Below are 17,989 nucleotides of genomic sequence, written 5' to 3' on the forward strand. Positions count from 1 at the left end.
TAATAATCTTTTTTTAAAGGCAAAATAAGTACAATCTACATGAAAGTGAAAAAGTTTAGAAAGAAAAAAAATTCAAAAGAATTCAGCCCATATCTTCCTGCCCTTGTTCAATCAGCAAAATTCAAATATTAACACTACTAGTACTGAAACAAAATGTGACATAATATATACAAATAACTCTAAACTAATCATCTTCATCGGTTGATGTCACTTTATATGAATGTTTATAAGTATAAGGGGAGGGGAGGTATCTAATACATTATCAAATGTATTTCATAATATTAGCAAAAACATGAATCACACTTCTGTATTTCAGTTGTTCATAATGATTGATTTGTTTTACCACAAAACAAAAAGTGCTCACACACAGAGTCACAGACTCGATCCTTAAAAGATCATCCCCCGACATGATCCCTACTCTTACTACTAACACAATGTCACATATGCACAGAAAGACATTTCATAAAGGAATACAAAATACATATACAGTGTACATTCAAGGCTAGTTCAAGGCTAGTTCACATATGATGAGGAAAACTGTAACTATATATGTATCAATGTATTCAGATATATATGCATGTACCTGGAAGTGATTTTGATCTTTACATTCTGGTCAAAGTTCTGCAAATAAGTTCATGAAATAAGTATCACTTTGATACCCTGTGAGTTGCTCTGAAATTCCCATTTAAAAAAACAGTTCTTCAACTGATTTCTTGAGATCAATGTCATTTGTCATCTTCCTGTTCATCACTTTGATCTTCCCATTCTGGCCAGAGTTCTTTAAATGATTCAAGGATATCAAACTCGCTCTTTTCTTCCTGTGACAAGGCTTTGTTTCCAGGACGAACTACAATGGCTGACTTGAGCCCTGCCTCTTTGGCTGGTCTGGCCTCTGCAAGAGAGAGAGAGAGAGAGAGAGAGAAATTAAAGAAATTTAATCTGTTACACATCAATAAATATATGCATTAAAAATAAATAAGCAAGAGAGAAAGAAAAATCAACAACAAAAATGAAAACAGAGAAGAAGAAAAAGAAATAAATAAAGAAGAAGAAGTTAAAAATAATAATAATAATAATGAGAGGCAGAAGAAAGGAAGAAAAAATAAAATGATTTTGAAGCAAGTGTGAAGGGATCAGATACTTGAAGTTATAATCCCAACACAAATACTTGGATGATTACCGGTACAGACAATTAATAAAAGATGCATGTAGATTTGAGCCTACATGATTAAAAATAGCAGTGCTTGTGTATGTGTCAGGCATGAATATTAACACATTGATTCTCCCATTCCATATGTTTATTGCAGGAATCTGACGATTCCGGGAGGAAATGGGTTAATATTCTATACCCTAGTCACTCCTATGAGACCACCATCAGCCTGACTACAGATCAAACAAGAAAAATACACCCCTTCTAATGACCAAAAAGTGGTCAGTTAGGAGTGGGTTGAGGTCAATTTGGCTATGTGACTAAGGTATCAAACCAAACAAATATGTTAGCATGAGATAGAAAAGATATCATAGGATGTATTGTACTTTTTGAATAATGCTCTTTTAGCATACCTCGAGTGACATCAGTAAGAAAGAGAATCTCTCCTGGCTCCACCTGTAGATCTTCAGCAATCTGTGTGTAACTGTCTTTCTCTACCTTGGCTCCTATCTTGGTGTCATAGTGGCCAGATAGAAGCTACAACAAAAACATTTCAAATAAAATTCTTCATCAATGTACAAAGATGATATACAGTCATGTATGATGGCAACCACCAGACACTTGACTTGGGTCGGTATTCTACTAAGTTAAACCTGATGCTGGGTGTAAGATCATAGTTAACAATCTTCCTTTGCTAAGCCCAATTTTGGACACAAGCTTAAACCCATCGACAGGTTTAGATTTTTGTAGAATACAGGCCAAAGATAATAAAAAAAAAATATAAGGAATGTATCATGCCATCATTCTCACAAGATTCACAAAGTATGGTAGTATCGTTAACTAAGAGTACAAGCTGTCCATTTATTCATTTCCATCATAATATTTCTATTATACGCAGGAAACTACTTCAATCAACAATCAATTCCAGTAAAGTTAACATCGACTCATGAATAAATAGTTCCTGCTTAAAAATTTTATTTTTTAAACAACAAAGAATCAAAATGAGTATGCTTGTTATTAGGGGAAAACACAAGAATGACACTAAATAGTATTTCATAAGTTATTTCAGAAGAGCCTAACTAGATCAAAATTACAGGAAGCCTTCAAAAACAGACTAAACTTTTTTTTTTTAATAAAGGCTTTTGACCATTGCATACAATCCCAATCCCCAATAATCACATACCCCGGTAATGACAAAGGAGGAATCTTTGTTTACTTACTGGTAATATATCTCCTTCAACACTATTACCGAAGAGAAGCTTTTGAGCATGGACACTGCCTGATGAATAGATACATACATCTTTACCTTCTGTTTTCCATCTCTTGATGCATGGCACAACGTCTTCATATAAGCTACAAACAAATCACAAGAAAATGTACCAACATGAAATTTATAGGAATATACATATAGGAATTTGATTTGAAGTAATATAGTAATTACGATTCTTTATAAATGAAATTTATATGTACATGTATATTGGCAGTGCATCACTTAAATAAGGAACAAATAATTTACTGAAAATCATATAAACAGCTGTTTGTTTGTGTGTTTAACCCGACTGCTGAGAAAGCATTTGTATGCTTGTAAGCAAACAGGGGACTGACAGCTTTAATTCCTCTCTGAAGGAATTGGTAATGAGGATGAATGCCTTACCAATGGGCACTAGTGCTTCAACTTAGTTTCGAACTGGGATCTTCCGGTTACAAAACCACTGCTCTTCTACTGATCCATCGCGCCTCCTCTTTCAATCATGTGTTTGTTACTTACATAGAATAAGAGAAAGGAAAATGCTTCGGACATTTCTACATCACCAGACTATTACTGACACACAATAACTGACTATTATCCAATGGATCTTACACTCACTCTCCCTTCAGCTTGGATCCATAAGCTTCTTGCCACATATGACCCTGTAGCTGCTTGAGAGCGGTCACCTTACGGTCATTGTCCATCAGCCAAAGAACACTCTTCACTACAGCATCCTTCATGGTCTTCTCATCACACTCCTTGTCACACAAGTCTGGAATAGATACAACTCCTTCAGCTGCTTTGTCTGACTCAGCCTGTATTAAAAAGTTACATAAAAAAATGTCATTCTGAATGGTAAAACTCTGAGCAGATTTTTGAGAGCAATTAGTAACTCATCGTCACAATGTATTTCATTTGCACTTCTTCCTCTTGAAAAAATGAGTTCTTTCTGTTTCTCTCATTTCTTTTTTAGCATGTACGTAACCAAAAATGGTCCCTGTCTGAGTGCTGTGAGCCATTTTGTTCTTTCTCTCTCTCCACCCATCTCTCTTTCTTTTTTCTCATTTTTGGTGATTTTGACAATTTGACTGAAATTGACTCAGACTGTAATTACTGTTATTAGACAGCTTTTATGTGCTCAATATTTTGGCCATTCCAAGTGAAGAAATTTATTTACCATGAAATAATACTTCTGGAATATCAAATTCATCCACTTCTGGTAAGATTTACCTGTAATCTGAGTGCCTCTATATCTTGTTGACATGGCTCTTCTTTCCAGTGAACATCTAAATATTCTGCCACATTCTCTCTGATGTATGGAAACAAAACATCCTGGAAGGAGGAAAATGTGCAAGAGGTTTACAAAAGTGGTTAAAATCGACAGCTAAAATTCTCTACATCACATTCATGTACACCTTAAAACAAAACAAAATGTTGTGTTGCAGCGATTTTTTGAAAAGATTTGCTTCTCATCAATACCTGAGGTAATGTTATTTTTAAACTTCTTGTTGGATATAGCTTCATTGCAGTCTATGATCCTACAGAATCGGTTTCACAAATCTTGTGATCTTCCTCAACAAAATGCTGCACATTTAAGAAAAGGAAAAGAAGATATCTTTAAAATGATTGTGGTAAGCTGGTGTTGACTAGAACTTACTGCAACAAATGTGATAGGAGTAGTGGTTCCTTCTATATCCAGTAAGATTATCTTGGTGTCATTTTGAAGAGATGAAATGGCCGACTCGACTTCCTTTCGTCTCTTTGGAGGTGGAGAGGAAGACATCTTGGAACTGAAATAATAAAGTCAAGATTGCATATTATTCTACAACATATCATGATCAGTAAATGGCTCGAGATTATTTATTTAAACAAAAAATGTTAAGATGTTAAGATTTGCTGAGGAGCTAAATTGAATAGATTAATTTGTGTGAAGAGGAGGGAGATAACTTTGATTTACATGAAGGATGCATGCTGGTAGTTATGCCTATTAATGCTAGAAAGGTGTGTCAGCAAGACATTGTTCGTATATATTTGTTTTTAACTGTTTTTGGTAAAGCCAAGTAATTATTTGCGAATATAATGATGCAATAGTTACTGTAATTTTTGTGACTTAAATTTTGATTTTCTACAGCAACTGAAGTGACCTTTGTCAAGGGTCTTCTACCCTCTTTTGTTTGATATGAACATGACGAAATAAAGATTGGCCTCATTCCCAATTATAGAGCCGCATATATAATCAACAACTGCTTCGTCTGATTTATGACTTTGAGTATACCCTCACATTATTTTAATGATCCACAGAGCAATGTTCATCGGGTGAGGGAAGGGGCGGTGGTACGTGAGTTCGCCGGACGCATATTACTTTTTAGGTTTTGTTTACTTACCTCTCCGCACGCTCAGGGGTATATTCAATTCAATTCAATTCATTTATTTTTCCTCTTTCAATCGTTCATATTTACAATGATGATTTTTAACATATTCACATATGGGTGCCTTATTGGCATCAACATACTAGTCCTTAAGAAGTTAAGGCTGGACTAAATGAGGAATAAATCGAGTAATACTATATAACCCAATTGGATACTACTACTAGACCAACTGGTTGCAGACCAAACGGCAATAAACAGCCTTTGCCCATCAGACCAAGCTTGCCCGGCCGGTCCCGGCCCTGAGGGCTGCCGGGGCGGTGCATATCTCGCGGCGCTGTTCAAGCGACACACACATTAACAGTTCGCAAGTAGATCTAGAGGTCAATATACAAGTTACTACCATGTTTACTTTGTACCTTAATATGGTCCTTCTCGTGTAATGTGACCGATAAACGGTGACCAGATAATAGTTATTGAAACATTTACTTACAAATATGGGAACTCGAACTCCGACAAGTTTATTGTTTACAGTGTACACGTACAGTACACGTGGGCTTGTTTATTCGGATATCAATAACTGACCTCTGATGATATCAATATTGTATGTGACTATTATGCACGTACGCGCGCCGCTACAGCTCAGATATTTGATGGATATATCAGAGAGTTGGAACTCCCTGGATAGGATATATCGGGGGATATATGAGCACTCCACAGAGTGGATTTGGCGCGATATAAGTTACATTATTATTATTATTATTATTATATACCCATCAGCTAGGGGCGGTATTCTTAAAATTGGACATAATCATGATGGTAGAGCGCTAATAATATATTTTTGTAAGTTGGTATTCTGAAAATGCCCTAGATCTCCTGAAGCTGAAGGACCAGAGCTCTAATCTTATCGGTTTGACACGCCCATTTTTTTGGACCCTATCCCAAGGTCGGTTTGGGCGGAAGTTGTCGATCCTGTCTCGCCTCTTGGTTGCTTTTGATTTTTTTCGTCAGCATTAATTGATAGCGCAAATAAACTCATGTAAATTAAGGTGTCAAAATAAGTGGTGAATCAGTGGATTTAGAACGAGAAAAAAAAAAGAGCTCTACCATAGTTTTCGTTGAAAATAAGCTTGAAGGTCGGTATACTAGGCCTACATGCCACTGTTTACATTATGATAAGCTAGAAATTTAGGATGGATTACTTTTTTTATTAAATTTCGTAGCGGAGTCTATCAAAAATTATTAAATATTCTCCTTCTCACTTATAATGAATACAAACTTTGGGTTTAAGAAATGGAGGGGGAAAAAATGTCACCAGCAATGTATAAAAGGTCTTTCTCTGCATAGGCCTACTAATGGAATGTCACTTGCTGCAAAATTAATTCTCCATATTCAATCATGTCAGCCTTCGTATATTCCTTAACCGCAGGGGCGGCCCTCCGGGGGGGGGGCACAGTGCCCCCACTTTTTCAAGCACCCGAAAAGTGTCCCTTTTTACATAGGAAAAGTGCCCCTTTAACTTTTAAGAAGTGCCCCGTTTTATATAGGAATAGTGCCCCTTTTACTTTGAAAAGTGCCCCCTTCGACAGGTTCCCATTTTCCTTTGCAATAAGTGTCCATTTTCCATTCACATAAGTGCCCTTTTTAATCTCTAGTAAGTGCCCCTTTTCCATTAAAAGAGAGCCCCTCCCACTTCTCATAAGTGCCCCTTCTCTGGTAAATGACCCTTTTCAGGTACGAAAAGTTACTCCTTTTCACTTCAGATAAGTGCCCCTTCACCTCGGATAAATGCCTCTATAAAATCTGATCGGTGCCCATTTTCTTTTAACTAATTTTCCTTTATTACAAGTGCACTTTTTTCATTCACATAAGTGCCCCTTTTCATATCTGGTCACTGCCCCTTTTCAGGTGCGATAAGTGCCTCTTTTCACCTCTGATAATTTCCCTTTTAACAAAATATATCAATATCTTATAAATAAAATCTGACGGGGCCCCTTTTACGTCGATAAATGCCTATTTCCTAACCTCATGACTGAATGTTTTCGTCTCTGGTGAGTGCCTCTTTTTGAGGGTGTAAGAAGTGCCCCATTTTTACCTCTAATAATTACTCTTTATACTTTGGCACATTATGCTCCTTTTCTTTCCTGGTAAGTGTCCCCTTTTCCTCTCATCATTAAACCAGCCCTAGCTAATTTCAAGCGACTAAGAGCAATTTCCCCAAAAGCTAGCTCGCTACGCTCGCACGCATATATAGATGATATACTTCCGTTACTTATCAAAGGTCTTTTCAGTCTTCCGTTATGAGCATGTGCTTATAATCTCATTAGGATTCGATTTTTCCTCTTTATAAGATGTAATTTTTCGCACTGGCTGCGATCTCACACATCTTAAAATTTGTCCTCGCTCGCTTGCAAACAATTTTACAGACAATCAAACTCAACTGCAAAGCATGATGCTTAAGCAATATCGTTTATGTTATTATTAAGTGAAACAAATATTAAAATCATCCCTGATAATTGTAATCATAATGTAGGGATATAGAACAATGTCTAAACAAATGGTATATTTTCTCTTTGAGATTTCCCTTTGTATGTGCCCTTTTTTTCTCCAGAAAGTGTCCCTTTTTTCTTGGTGCCCCCCCCCCACTTTGGAAGTCACTCGGTCGCCCCTGCTTATCCGATCTCATTACTTTGTTTTCTCCCTTCTTTCCTCATAATTATATCAATCCTAGATCTTCCCCAATAATTATGATTTCTTCACCTAAAACGTGCGTGTTTGTACGCATTGGGGTGGGGGTGGGGGGGGGGGGGGTATTGAACAATCTATGCATGCTGTCTGCCTCTCTTCTCCACAATATTACAGACCTCTTGGAAATAATGTCGATGATGAAGTTGTTTAAACACTTATAGCCTTTCACTCTTTCTTTACGTGTTTTATCTTCTTCCTCTAATGCGTTTTGTTTTTCTTCATTCTCTCTCTAGCTCGATTCTTTAACACACACCCGTTCTTATACTCTTTATCTTCTTTCATTCATCCTCCCGACCCACTATCTCTTCACTTCATAATCAGCACTTTATGTCTCTTCTCTCTCTCTCTCACCTCATTGTTTCTTCAGGTTCTCCTCCATTTAAGTTCATATCTCCCTCTCATCATTGTGAAGAAGCTTTTCCTATACCCCCGAGATGTCGCTATTTCTTTATTTATATTTCATTTAAAAAATAATTTTCCCCGACCCCAATTGGCAATATGACAACTTCAGCACGCTCGCATCCACGTGGAGGAAATCTGCCGCCGAGGTACAGGCGCATCGATGTGGGGCGCAAAGTGTTAACCCAAGTTTTTGGTATAAAAATCACCTCATTTTGTAACAAAATTTGTACCGAATTAATTTGTTACAAAATGAACTAACAATTATTTTGTAACAAAATACCGAATTCATTTTGTAACAAAATCAATTCGGTACGAATCATTTTGTAACAAAATACCAAATTTATTTTGTACCAAAATTAATTCGGTACGAATCATTTTGGAACAAAATGAATTTAGTAAAATGTTTGTAACAAAATGAGGTGATTTTATGAAGGGACATCCCAACTGAAATACAGTCCACGAGACTGATAACTTACCACACTAGTTCCCGGAGCTCCAGCACACCAACTGATACTGAAAACACATTTAAAGCTGAATTTTGTCAACAATAATACAATATGAAAACAGGATGACACAAACAAATTACTCAAAGTTAAAGTGTTTAATTTAATCTATATACAACAGTGTAATCTTTCAGTCTCATAAAATACATGTATATAAATGATTATAACGAGGTCGTAACATTTAAGAAGCATTTTTAGAAATATATATACTTTTATACCCATCTTCAACTGTTCATCTATAAAGAGTATAAACAGGGTCCACACAGCAGGCAAGATTTTCAATTTATTCAAGAAAGATTTAATCTTACCAGAATGTCTTACCTAAATCAGGACTCTGTAACACAAAAGTTTCAATCAATCGCAAAATTGCAATCAAGATCATCGATCGCTGCATGCACATAATCATATTGTCCAAGAGGCTGACCATTAACCAATCGGTATCTTTGTTTCAAATGTTGTAATTGATTGAATACAAACCTTTGTGTTACGGGGCTCATATTATATACTGGTAAAGATAAATGAGCAGTCAATACTCAATACATTTAACATGGAATGTCATATCTCTTCCTTTAAGAGAGAATTGTTGGACGGGGGCAGGGCAATATTTTGTAGCTTGAAGAATAACAAATCAGCCTTTTCATACAGATTGGATGACGTACATGTATTTTCATTACATTCATCCATTTGGTGCGCACAATATTGACCTAGAATTTTTGTATATCCAGCATATACATGATGTAACAACTAACAAACTTTCAAAGGACTCCATTTGTACAGAGATTCAATGATCAAAAGGTGAACAAGACAGTCTATAATCAGTTAACAACTAAATTAGTCATGATACCATTACCAAGTTTTGTAATTTTTTAAGTATGTTTAAATTGATTTGCCTTGATTAATGTTCCGTGAGAATGTGACATATTAAAACTTATATCTAAAAGTATTCAACAAAGAAAACATCAAATAAACAAGGGGATATGAATGATTCAGTTGTTAATTGTTTGTGTACTTTTCAGAAAAAGAGGCATTTATTATTAATACAATTGTTTAGAGTGATGAATTCACTTGTTTATTTCATAATCTTAAATCTTCTACTGATGTTATTAACATAAATGCTACAAGAATATCGTCAAACTCGACACTTCCTGAAGGAGGACAAAATTAATTTCAAGGCGATGTAAAGTGGATGGTGATAGGTATTGAATAATTGGATTGTAGTGTGATTTTATCAGACACCCAACAAGGTATTCTCAATATCTATGGTACACATTTGGAGTAAGTTTGGAAAGAAAAATCCTAATTAGAGGATAGCAAATAAGGTTCCAAGTTACTCATCACAACCTGCTCGCAACATCTTAACAAGCTTGAAGTTACTGATTATTGATAAATAGATCATACGTTTTTAAACATTTTAAAACATACAGTGTGTACAGAAAAAAAAGGAGCTACTTGTTTTGCCATTTCATTGTCCATAATAATCAACCATTGGCATTCAATGTCCTTTTGGCATATATTATGCACATCTACATTCTACAACATTACCAGTAATTATTCACACATTTCCTTTTTTTAAACAATCATTGACTACTTTCGTTATTTCTAAATTATCAGCCTGCCAATAGCATAATTTGTTGATTATGTTATAAAATATGAAATAATAACGGTACCTAAAAAAGTTGTTTTTAAAACAGATAACCCACAACACACTAAAACATCAAATTTTTAAGCTAGAAAAAGCAGTTTCAATTTGAAAATATTCAGAATCAATATCTTTTCTTAGAATAATATTCACTTTGAATATCCAGCCTTCCAAGAATTCACTGAATTCAATCATTGGTTCAAAACTTTAAATCACTAAAGATACAAAATCAGAATACATTTGCATGTCTTCTTATCATAAAAAATACAAGATGAAAAGGGTGTATAAAACATCTAGTCCAACATCAAAATCAGTAAAAGTACAGCAGATGTTGCTTCAGCTCAGATGTATTCATACATGTTTCACTTGAAATTAATACATATTTTATCTATCTTGCAGCATTAGACGATTTGCATGGTGAATGTATAAAGAACTCTTTTTTCCCTTTACATCTTCTGCAAGAGCTTATCAGGAAATGTACACAACATTTTTTTTTATTTCAGTCGAGCTACTGATTTCATTCAAATGAGTAGAAATTTTCTAGAAGTACCCTGCAGTGTATGCAGTCTGTTATACGATGTGATCAAACAAACCATTTCTCTGGCTTTGGGTATCAAGAAAATTGTTTCATCATGATATAAATATTTGCAAAAGAAATGTAATTTCACAAACATCAATCACTCAACTCATTTTGTGACCTTTCAAATTGTCCATGCAGGTTTTTAGAAAATAATATTACATGGTCATTTCTTGCCCTCTCTTCCACTGCAGGCAAAAATCTTTACAGAAAATAGGGAGTAAAAAGCTCTATCAAATCAACTAACATAATAAAAAGATCTACTATACAGCTAGTCGCACAATATAATCAGTACTCAAAATGTTTGAACAGTTAAACAAGCATTAAAAGAGAAAGTATACTAGTTAGTATACATTAATTCATTGTCCCGATTTTTCACTTGAAATGGATGTTGTAGTGATCAAAGACTGAATGGCACTGTCTGAACTGTTTCTTGGGCCTTGATTGTCCTGAGACCCAGATATACTTAAAGTACCCGGTATTCTCAATGCACCCGATGTCAACGAGGACTCAACAGAAAAAGATGGAATCTGATTGCTCAATGTACTAAATGCTCCACTTTCAATGGCTGGAGAGTTCTTTGAGCCTGGCATTGACTCAAACAAAGACATGTCAATGTCCTGTACTGGGTTCCTGTCCACCATCTCTTTCAGTCCGTCCATGACTTTCTGCGCTTCTGAACTGCCGAAAGCAGTTGGTTGAATTTTTGAAAAATGGCTGACAGTATGATACATGAGGTGGGCTTGACGGTGCAATTCACCTAGCTGCTTCTGGAGTTTAGTGTTTTGCTCCATCAACGAAGCAGTCTGCATGGTAAGATCTAGGAGGCCACACTGTCTTAGAGCTGTGAAAGTCCGATGGAATCGCTTTCTTTTCCTCTCCGGCTGTCCTATACGCTTGCTCGACAAATTGCTCATATCTACAGGACAATCATCACCGTCAATGGATGCATCTTGAGAAACAGGGGGTTGTTTTGTTTGATAGTAATACCGCGCTATGGACCATGGTAGGTGTCGCTTACGCCCCCCTCCGCTGCCACTGGACATGCTCTCTTGCTTGCTCTCGTCAGAAACTTTATTGCCTTGGCTGTTGTACATGGTTGACACACCAGTGCTACTGTTAGTAACACCACCTGTCATGATTGTAGAACGAGGCAGCGTGAGATCACACTGAACCGATGACATGTAGTTGGCTCCGATACCTGAGGATTCCGAAGTGGCACTCTCCAACTTTTGCGATTTACCGCCCACCTTCGTCACGTCCATGCGCATGTTCCCAGAGCTAGTGTCTGAGCCGGAGTCTGTGCCAGTGTTCCTGGCCTTGTTCCTGATATGCCTCCGCTGGCTTGCATCGATAAGGACTTTGTCAAAAGTGGCCTGGGATATTTTTACTTGCTTTTCCTGGTCACTGTTCATCCCGCTAGAGCTGTGACCGTTGTGCCCACTCCCATTGGATTCATCCTTCAGGGAGGTCCGCTGTAAAATCAAATAAGATTTTGTACAATAATGGTTGAACTGAACATTCACTTATATGACTATTGTACAAATGGAATGAGATGTATTCTATTTCCATATAATGCTCCAGGAATCACATGTAATATCTGGAATAGTTGAGTCCATGTAAGAACACATGATGAGCAATCTCACGTGCTTGAATTAGTTTGATACCTGAATATAGAATAACTTATTCATATTTATGGAAATGTTACTTAGAAATAGATCATTACAGTACTTGTATTTAAAAACATATTTCACAAAAATATGATGCATGATATTCTGACTGATTAATTTTGTAATTAAACAAATATTTAAATTTCTCTTCACACTTACTGTGGAGCAGTTGGCAGAGTCAGGGGAGAATTCAGACATGTCAGAGACGCAGCTATCTGAAGTAGGGTAGAATAAGTAGAAAGACGATAAAAGAGGCACACAAGATCATTAATATCATGAGGCAGTATCCTACCCGGGACAGGGCAGGACAAGTGATAGTCAAATTTAAAAGAAAAATTGGGGAGAACAAGTTATTAAATTCTTTTTCTTTTGGGTGGGGAATTATTCTTTTTTAATAGGGCATTGGATATATTTAGGAATGGAAACATTTTCATTGTCAGTTTGTCATGTCTTCTGAGCTTTTTGAGCTAGATCGTTCTCTGCTAAATGTATAGTTCCCTATTAAAATATATGGCTAGGTTGGTTACAGACTGGTTTTAAACTGTTTTTAAGTTTTGGGTTCAGTTACAATCTTTTTAATTTAAACACAGGAAAGATACACTAGCAATATTTGTGCCAGTTTTTATTGAATCATTTGATTAGGAAAATTCTTAAAAGATTAATTGTGATCTGTCCAACTTTCATGAAAGGTTATGATCTCAGAAAAAAATTAAATATAGCAAAACGATATATATGCTTTTCAGATAAACATGATAAGACAAAAGAGCACACATATCAAATTGTATTTCAACATGTAGTGGTACAGGAGTGTGGACTGATGCATGCATTGTGTAAGGTGACTAAAAATTAATTGCTTAATATTTGACAACATACTTTTAGAATGTTGCCAATTTGATGTTCTTGGTTTGCCACAGAGTGATGGTGCTATCAAATCATAGTGTGCATTCTGATGTCAGTGTACATGTAGCGATGGTAACAAATGCAAGGGGGCTCTGGGCAATTCTTTTGTAGCCCTCCCAGAAGCCCCTTTGTTTTACATCTCTGCGTATTCCTGCACTATGAGAAAGTTCATTCAGAAAGAATTTGAAAAGTATTCCCAGAGATTTTTTAAAAAATATTTGCAGTTTCATCTCATTTCCCTTTGCAGTTTCCTCTACTACATGTATGAAATACTGGCTTTAACTGTGGGTTCAAAACGAATTTTCAAAAGGCAAACATTCTGCAGCTAAGATGTAATAAAATAGAAAATGACAAGAACAAAAAATGCATGGACTTTTTATGTAACAGTACAACAACCACAAAATACAGAATTGGCAGTCAGTTTTCGCCTCGAGCAAATGAAACTGCCTCGGACAAACTAGGTTGGGCCCAATTATCATGCTGGTCTCTTTTCTGCCAACATGGCTTTTTCTTCCGGTGAGTCATGGCAATACATCTCTTTGTCATTATCTCTCATGAGTATGTTTACCATAATTGTGCATCAACTTTGCATGATTACTATAGTGAATGTCATCTGTATAAGCTCTCTTTCTCTGACGAGATGTGTTGGAGAACATCCTGGTGGGAATGTTACCTCCACAATCTCCTTCAGGTGAGCTGTAGCCATCTTTAAGGAATACATATAGAGATTTTACAAGTTAAAGATGGGGAACAGAAATACAGAATTCGAATTGGCCAGGTCCTTGCTCAAGTGCTGTGCAATGCAAATGTTCAACATGGAAACGGGGAAACATTGATCAGAATGTATTGTTATGTCGAAAGCACAACAGAACATGACATTTGAAAGTATGTGATTTACTTTGTCTCCACATTTTTTAGTCCAACCATTGTATTTCCATGGATGACCACGAATTAGATGGGGGGTGGATCATCTTTAAAATAGCCACCATAATGCTAATAAAAATAACAATTATTATATGAAACACCAAATCACAATATTCACTCCAAATAATTTGCGCCCAGACCTCCCTTGAATCATTATCTTTTGTCCATAGTAGATGTTTATATACTTTGACATGTTTATTTAGGTGATGAAAGTCATGATTTTTCACAAGGACTTGCAAGTATTTGGTGCAAATCAATACTAAGCATGCATATATATACATATATATATATATAATACTTAAGAGAAATACAATGGCTATTTTTTCCGCGACAAGGATACTGACAAGGTAATGAAAATGAAAACGCATGCATACTTTCAACCTGCGAGAAGATTTGGTCCTCCGAGGAAAAATGTGAATTTTAGTTTCATCACAAGGCCTCTCGCGTCTTAGAGTTTTCCCTACATTGGCTTACCTCCTCAACCGATGAAACTGGTCTCCATTCGCGTGCAAGAAATGAATTGGCTAAAAACAATATTGCTGCAGGTACTGTTGTCAAAGGAAGACAAATTTCAAGTGAACTTATTGATCACACTTACTAGAAAGTTAACATGTTCCAAAATTTATGTACAATGTATGCATGTACATGGAACATTAGTAAAGAACATTACTGTTCAAAAAAGATTACTGGTATCATTTAAAGAATTTTTTTTTTCTAATCAAAATTGCAAGTTTGTACCTCGCCAAATGACACCAGGAGATCTTGATTCTCCTAGGGAAGATTCTGAAGAGGGGCTTGAGGTAATGGACCGGTCTCTCTCAGAAGCTGACATCGCCTTGCGCTTTGTTCTTGACTTGAAGGGCAGCTGTGGTGGGCGAGACCAACTGGAACAGGATGGACCAGAAGGTCCAGGTTGCTTTGGGTCATCTTTCAGCTTCTCAGGAACAGGAACATGGCTGCTCTGTGTGTTGGGACTGCTGTACGAAGGGACGTCTCTCCTGTCCATGATCTGCTCATTTGCATCATAATTAGACTGGCTTGAGTCTGTTGATGCCATCTTGTTTTCTTGTTCGTTGCCTAATCTGAAGAAGAAACAATAACTACAATACATTAGAAACTTAAATAACATGACTGCCAATGCTCAAATTACAAAATAAGTCATCTTTTTTCATGGTCTTTTGAGTAAAGTTTAAACCTTACCACAAATCGTACATTCTACAAATCCATTGATTTCAATTAAAACAAATAATTATAAAAAAATTGTGCACTACTATGAATTATTCAAATAACTTCTACTTACCCCAATATGATTAAATTCATAACCTGTACACCAACACCCTTGTTTCTATACAATTGCATTATCCCCTTTTGCATCATTTTACAATTAAAGAGATCAGATCATATCTGTCATTAAAAAAATATATATGATAACACCATTTTAAAGTTAAAAAGAAAAAGAGAAGGACACCCAATAATTGTTTGTTGTTGTTGCTTATTAGATACCTTTCAGGTACTTCCCAGGCCTCCCCCCCCCCCCGAAGAATCCCGGATCTGTCCGAAAGACCGAAACCCTAATTTAACCCCCACATCTGTTCTGAAAAAAACCCACTACAATACATACATTTGTTTTTCCTTAGAATATTGCGGTACCAATTCACAGCACTGTGAGTCTCTCTAGAAATATCATGGCACATCAATGCAATCAAGAAGCCATTGATTAATGAAACCCCGGAATGAAACCAGCTTGGCACCTTATCGATGTGACGGTGAGATCATGGAGATATATCTCCATGGTGAGATCATGCATCCCCCGCTCAAGAATGCATCCCAGCTTTGATCGCTGGTATTCATGCGACCAAACACGTGCAACGCTAACCGCAAGTACACGCGGTACTGCACATGTTATGCACAAAAGTCACACACACCCTTTTTCATCTCATGTTGGAAAGCGTGACTCTCTCAGCATGGACTCAGTGATTTTGTTATTACCGGAAGTCATTCATTTTTTTCACCATTTGTCATTTAAATTTAAAAGAGTGACATTTTTCATGATCAACTTAGGTAATTTTAGTTACTACTTAAAAGAATCTTTCAATATATTATTTATAAATAATGACACAAATTGGACAAAGACGTTAAGACAGTTATTATGATATTTTTCCTTGTATATTTACAAACAATCAAGACAACCAGTGGTCAGACTCGGAGGTCTATTTTTGTAACATTTTTTTTTTAAAGCTATTTCTTTTTGCTCGGTGGCACTGGAAGAAATAAATGATAATACCATTCATTTAATTTAGAAGATAATTGCTGTAAGTAACAATTGTGCCAAGGTTTCGACATGATAACAAAATATTTAAGACGATCGAGAAAAAGTGGTTGGAAGAATATAACAAAAAACAAAATGTTATGAATTGCAAAATAACACTAACATAAAAACACAACGAAACGAAATGTTCACATCATAGCTTTTGAATTTGAGAGAAAGAATAAATGATGCATACATTTATAAAAACAATTATCCACTTGAAAACATATCACAATCTCACCTGGAATATTGGCAATTCTATCAAAGAATTGGAATCAGTCAATTGTCCAAGGACTATTTGGGCAAGGGCCGTGTCCCGTCTCGGAGTGATGGATGATATGATTGAGATTTAGGCAATGATCATATCCGTCATTATCCTGTTTGCCAGAACCAGTAACGGGTTTTGGACGACCGACTGAATTGTACATTTAGCCAAGTTTATTGATATTCCTTCACGGTTATCTTCACGAACAGTTTCCAGATAAAGAAGGTCTAGTCCGGGGATTTTGAATCTGATGTCGATAGTCATCTATGTAGTCTGGATGTATCCTTATCTATCGAGGCAAGATCAACTCCAAAATTGTCTGGACGTAGAGCACAAATATTCTGTATAACCTCCTCCTCTTCCAGCAAAATTGATGTGACTTGAATAATCAGTGTACAGAAGTTGGATATATGATATGCTCAGCAGAAAGAACAAGGTGGGAACGATCGTAGAATTGTAGTATACTAAATGCACATGCTAGCTACAGTGGTGGTGGCATATAGTAGAATCGGCGTATGTGAAACCGCGAGATATATGAGCGTGTGTGAGTACATGTGTTGTGTGAGCAAACTGTGTTTGCAAGCGCTGGCCTTGCCGAATGAACAGGCAGAGAACTGCTCTCACGTGTACCTCGCTTGTTTACACGTGAGCTTAGTCTTTCACTTCAAAACAATTCAGCATATGTATATATCTCCTACTTTATATTGCTAAATGTATGTATTTTCTGAATGTTATAAAATGTATATTTTTTCTATGAAGTGTTTTGTTTGTAATATAAACACATACAAAAATACCTGAATATATTCTCCTCATTTGAAGATTTATTTGGAATATCTAACTTGCAACTGAAAATATAGACTACCAATATCAACATCGTCGGGCATCAACATGTTATTCCACGTGAGGTGAGCTCAAGGTTCTCGAACTGAGATCTGTCTCGTGATTCCCGGCGTGATTCTGGCTTACCGGTAATAGCAAGGGAATTTAGAGGGGTGCTGGAGAAAATTAGTAACACAATCAAAGGGCTTGAAATAATACTGACTTTTTATGTCACACCTATAAATATATTGCACTGCTCTTCCTAATTTAACACATCATTTCACAATCCGTTCCCTCAGCATGCACGTCAATTTGATATACTCTGGGAGTTCCAACTCCCTGAATCTTGAGAGGATTATTGAAGCTTCCATTAAATTTTGAAGCTGAAGAAAATCAGGGTATGCTTCGGAGAATGTCACCACCCCCTCCATACATCACTAAAGATGTAAGAATGGGCATCTAATTTGCA

At 36.3% G+C, this 17,989-nt stretch overlaps 2 protein-coding genes across 6 annotated transcripts; both read right to left on the reverse strand.

The window, feature by feature from the left end:
- Positions 1-96: 96 nt before the first annotated feature.
- Positions 97-5,367, reverse strand: LOC589774 (enolase-phosphatase E1). Of its 2 annotated transcripts, none has more exons than XM_789408.4 (7): positions 5,259-5,367; positions 4,057-4,189; positions 3,630-3,731; positions 3,018-3,214; positions 2,371-2,503; positions 1,564-1,687; positions 97-892 (listed from the first exon to the last, which is right to left on the reverse strand). In XM_789408.4, the coding sequence occupies exons 2-7, from the start codon at positions 4,180-4,182 to the stop codon at positions 726-728; spliced, it is 849 nt and encodes a 282-aa protein (XP_794501.1). In that variant the 5' UTR covers positions 4,183-4,189; positions 5,259-5,367; the 3' UTR covers positions 97-725. The 2 variants fall into 2 exon arrangements, with proteins under 2 accessions (XP_794501.1, XP_030855632.1); XM_030999772.1 differs by having other exon boundaries at positions 5,185-5,325.
- A 3,130-nt stretch (positions 5,368-8,497) lies between these two features.
- LOC589800 lies at positions 8,498-17,278 on the reverse strand. 4 transcript variants are annotated; one of them, XM_795473.5, is made up of 5 exons: positions 16,678-17,278; positions 14,867-15,210; positions 13,773-13,910; positions 12,464-12,519; positions 8,498-12,109 (listed from the first exon to the last, which is right to left on the reverse strand). In XM_795473.5, exons 2-5 carry the CDS (start codon positions 15,183-15,185, stop codon positions 10,994-10,996), a joined length of 1,629 nt encoding a protein of 542 aa, XP_800566.2. In that variant the 5' UTR covers positions 15,186-15,210; positions 16,678-17,278; the 3' UTR covers positions 8,498-10,993. The 4 variants fall into 4 exon arrangements, with proteins under 4 accessions (XP_800566.2, XP_030854868.1, XP_011675469.1 ...); XM_030999008.1 differs by having other exon boundaries at positions 14,867-15,228; XM_011677167.2 differs by lacking the exon at positions 16,678-17,278 and adding an exon at positions 15,750-16,001.
- Positions 17,279-17,989: the final 711 nt, after the last annotated feature.

The sequence above is a fragment of the Strongylocentrotus purpuratus genome, unplaced genomic scaffold (genome assembly GCF_000002235.5).
Source record: "Strongylocentrotus purpuratus isolate Spur 01 unplaced genomic scaffold, Spur_5.0 spur5_scaffold_5, whole genome shotgun sequence".
Taxonomy (NCBI): domain Eukaryota; kingdom Metazoa; phylum Echinodermata; class Echinoidea; order Camarodonta; family Strongylocentrotidae; genus Strongylocentrotus; species Strongylocentrotus purpuratus.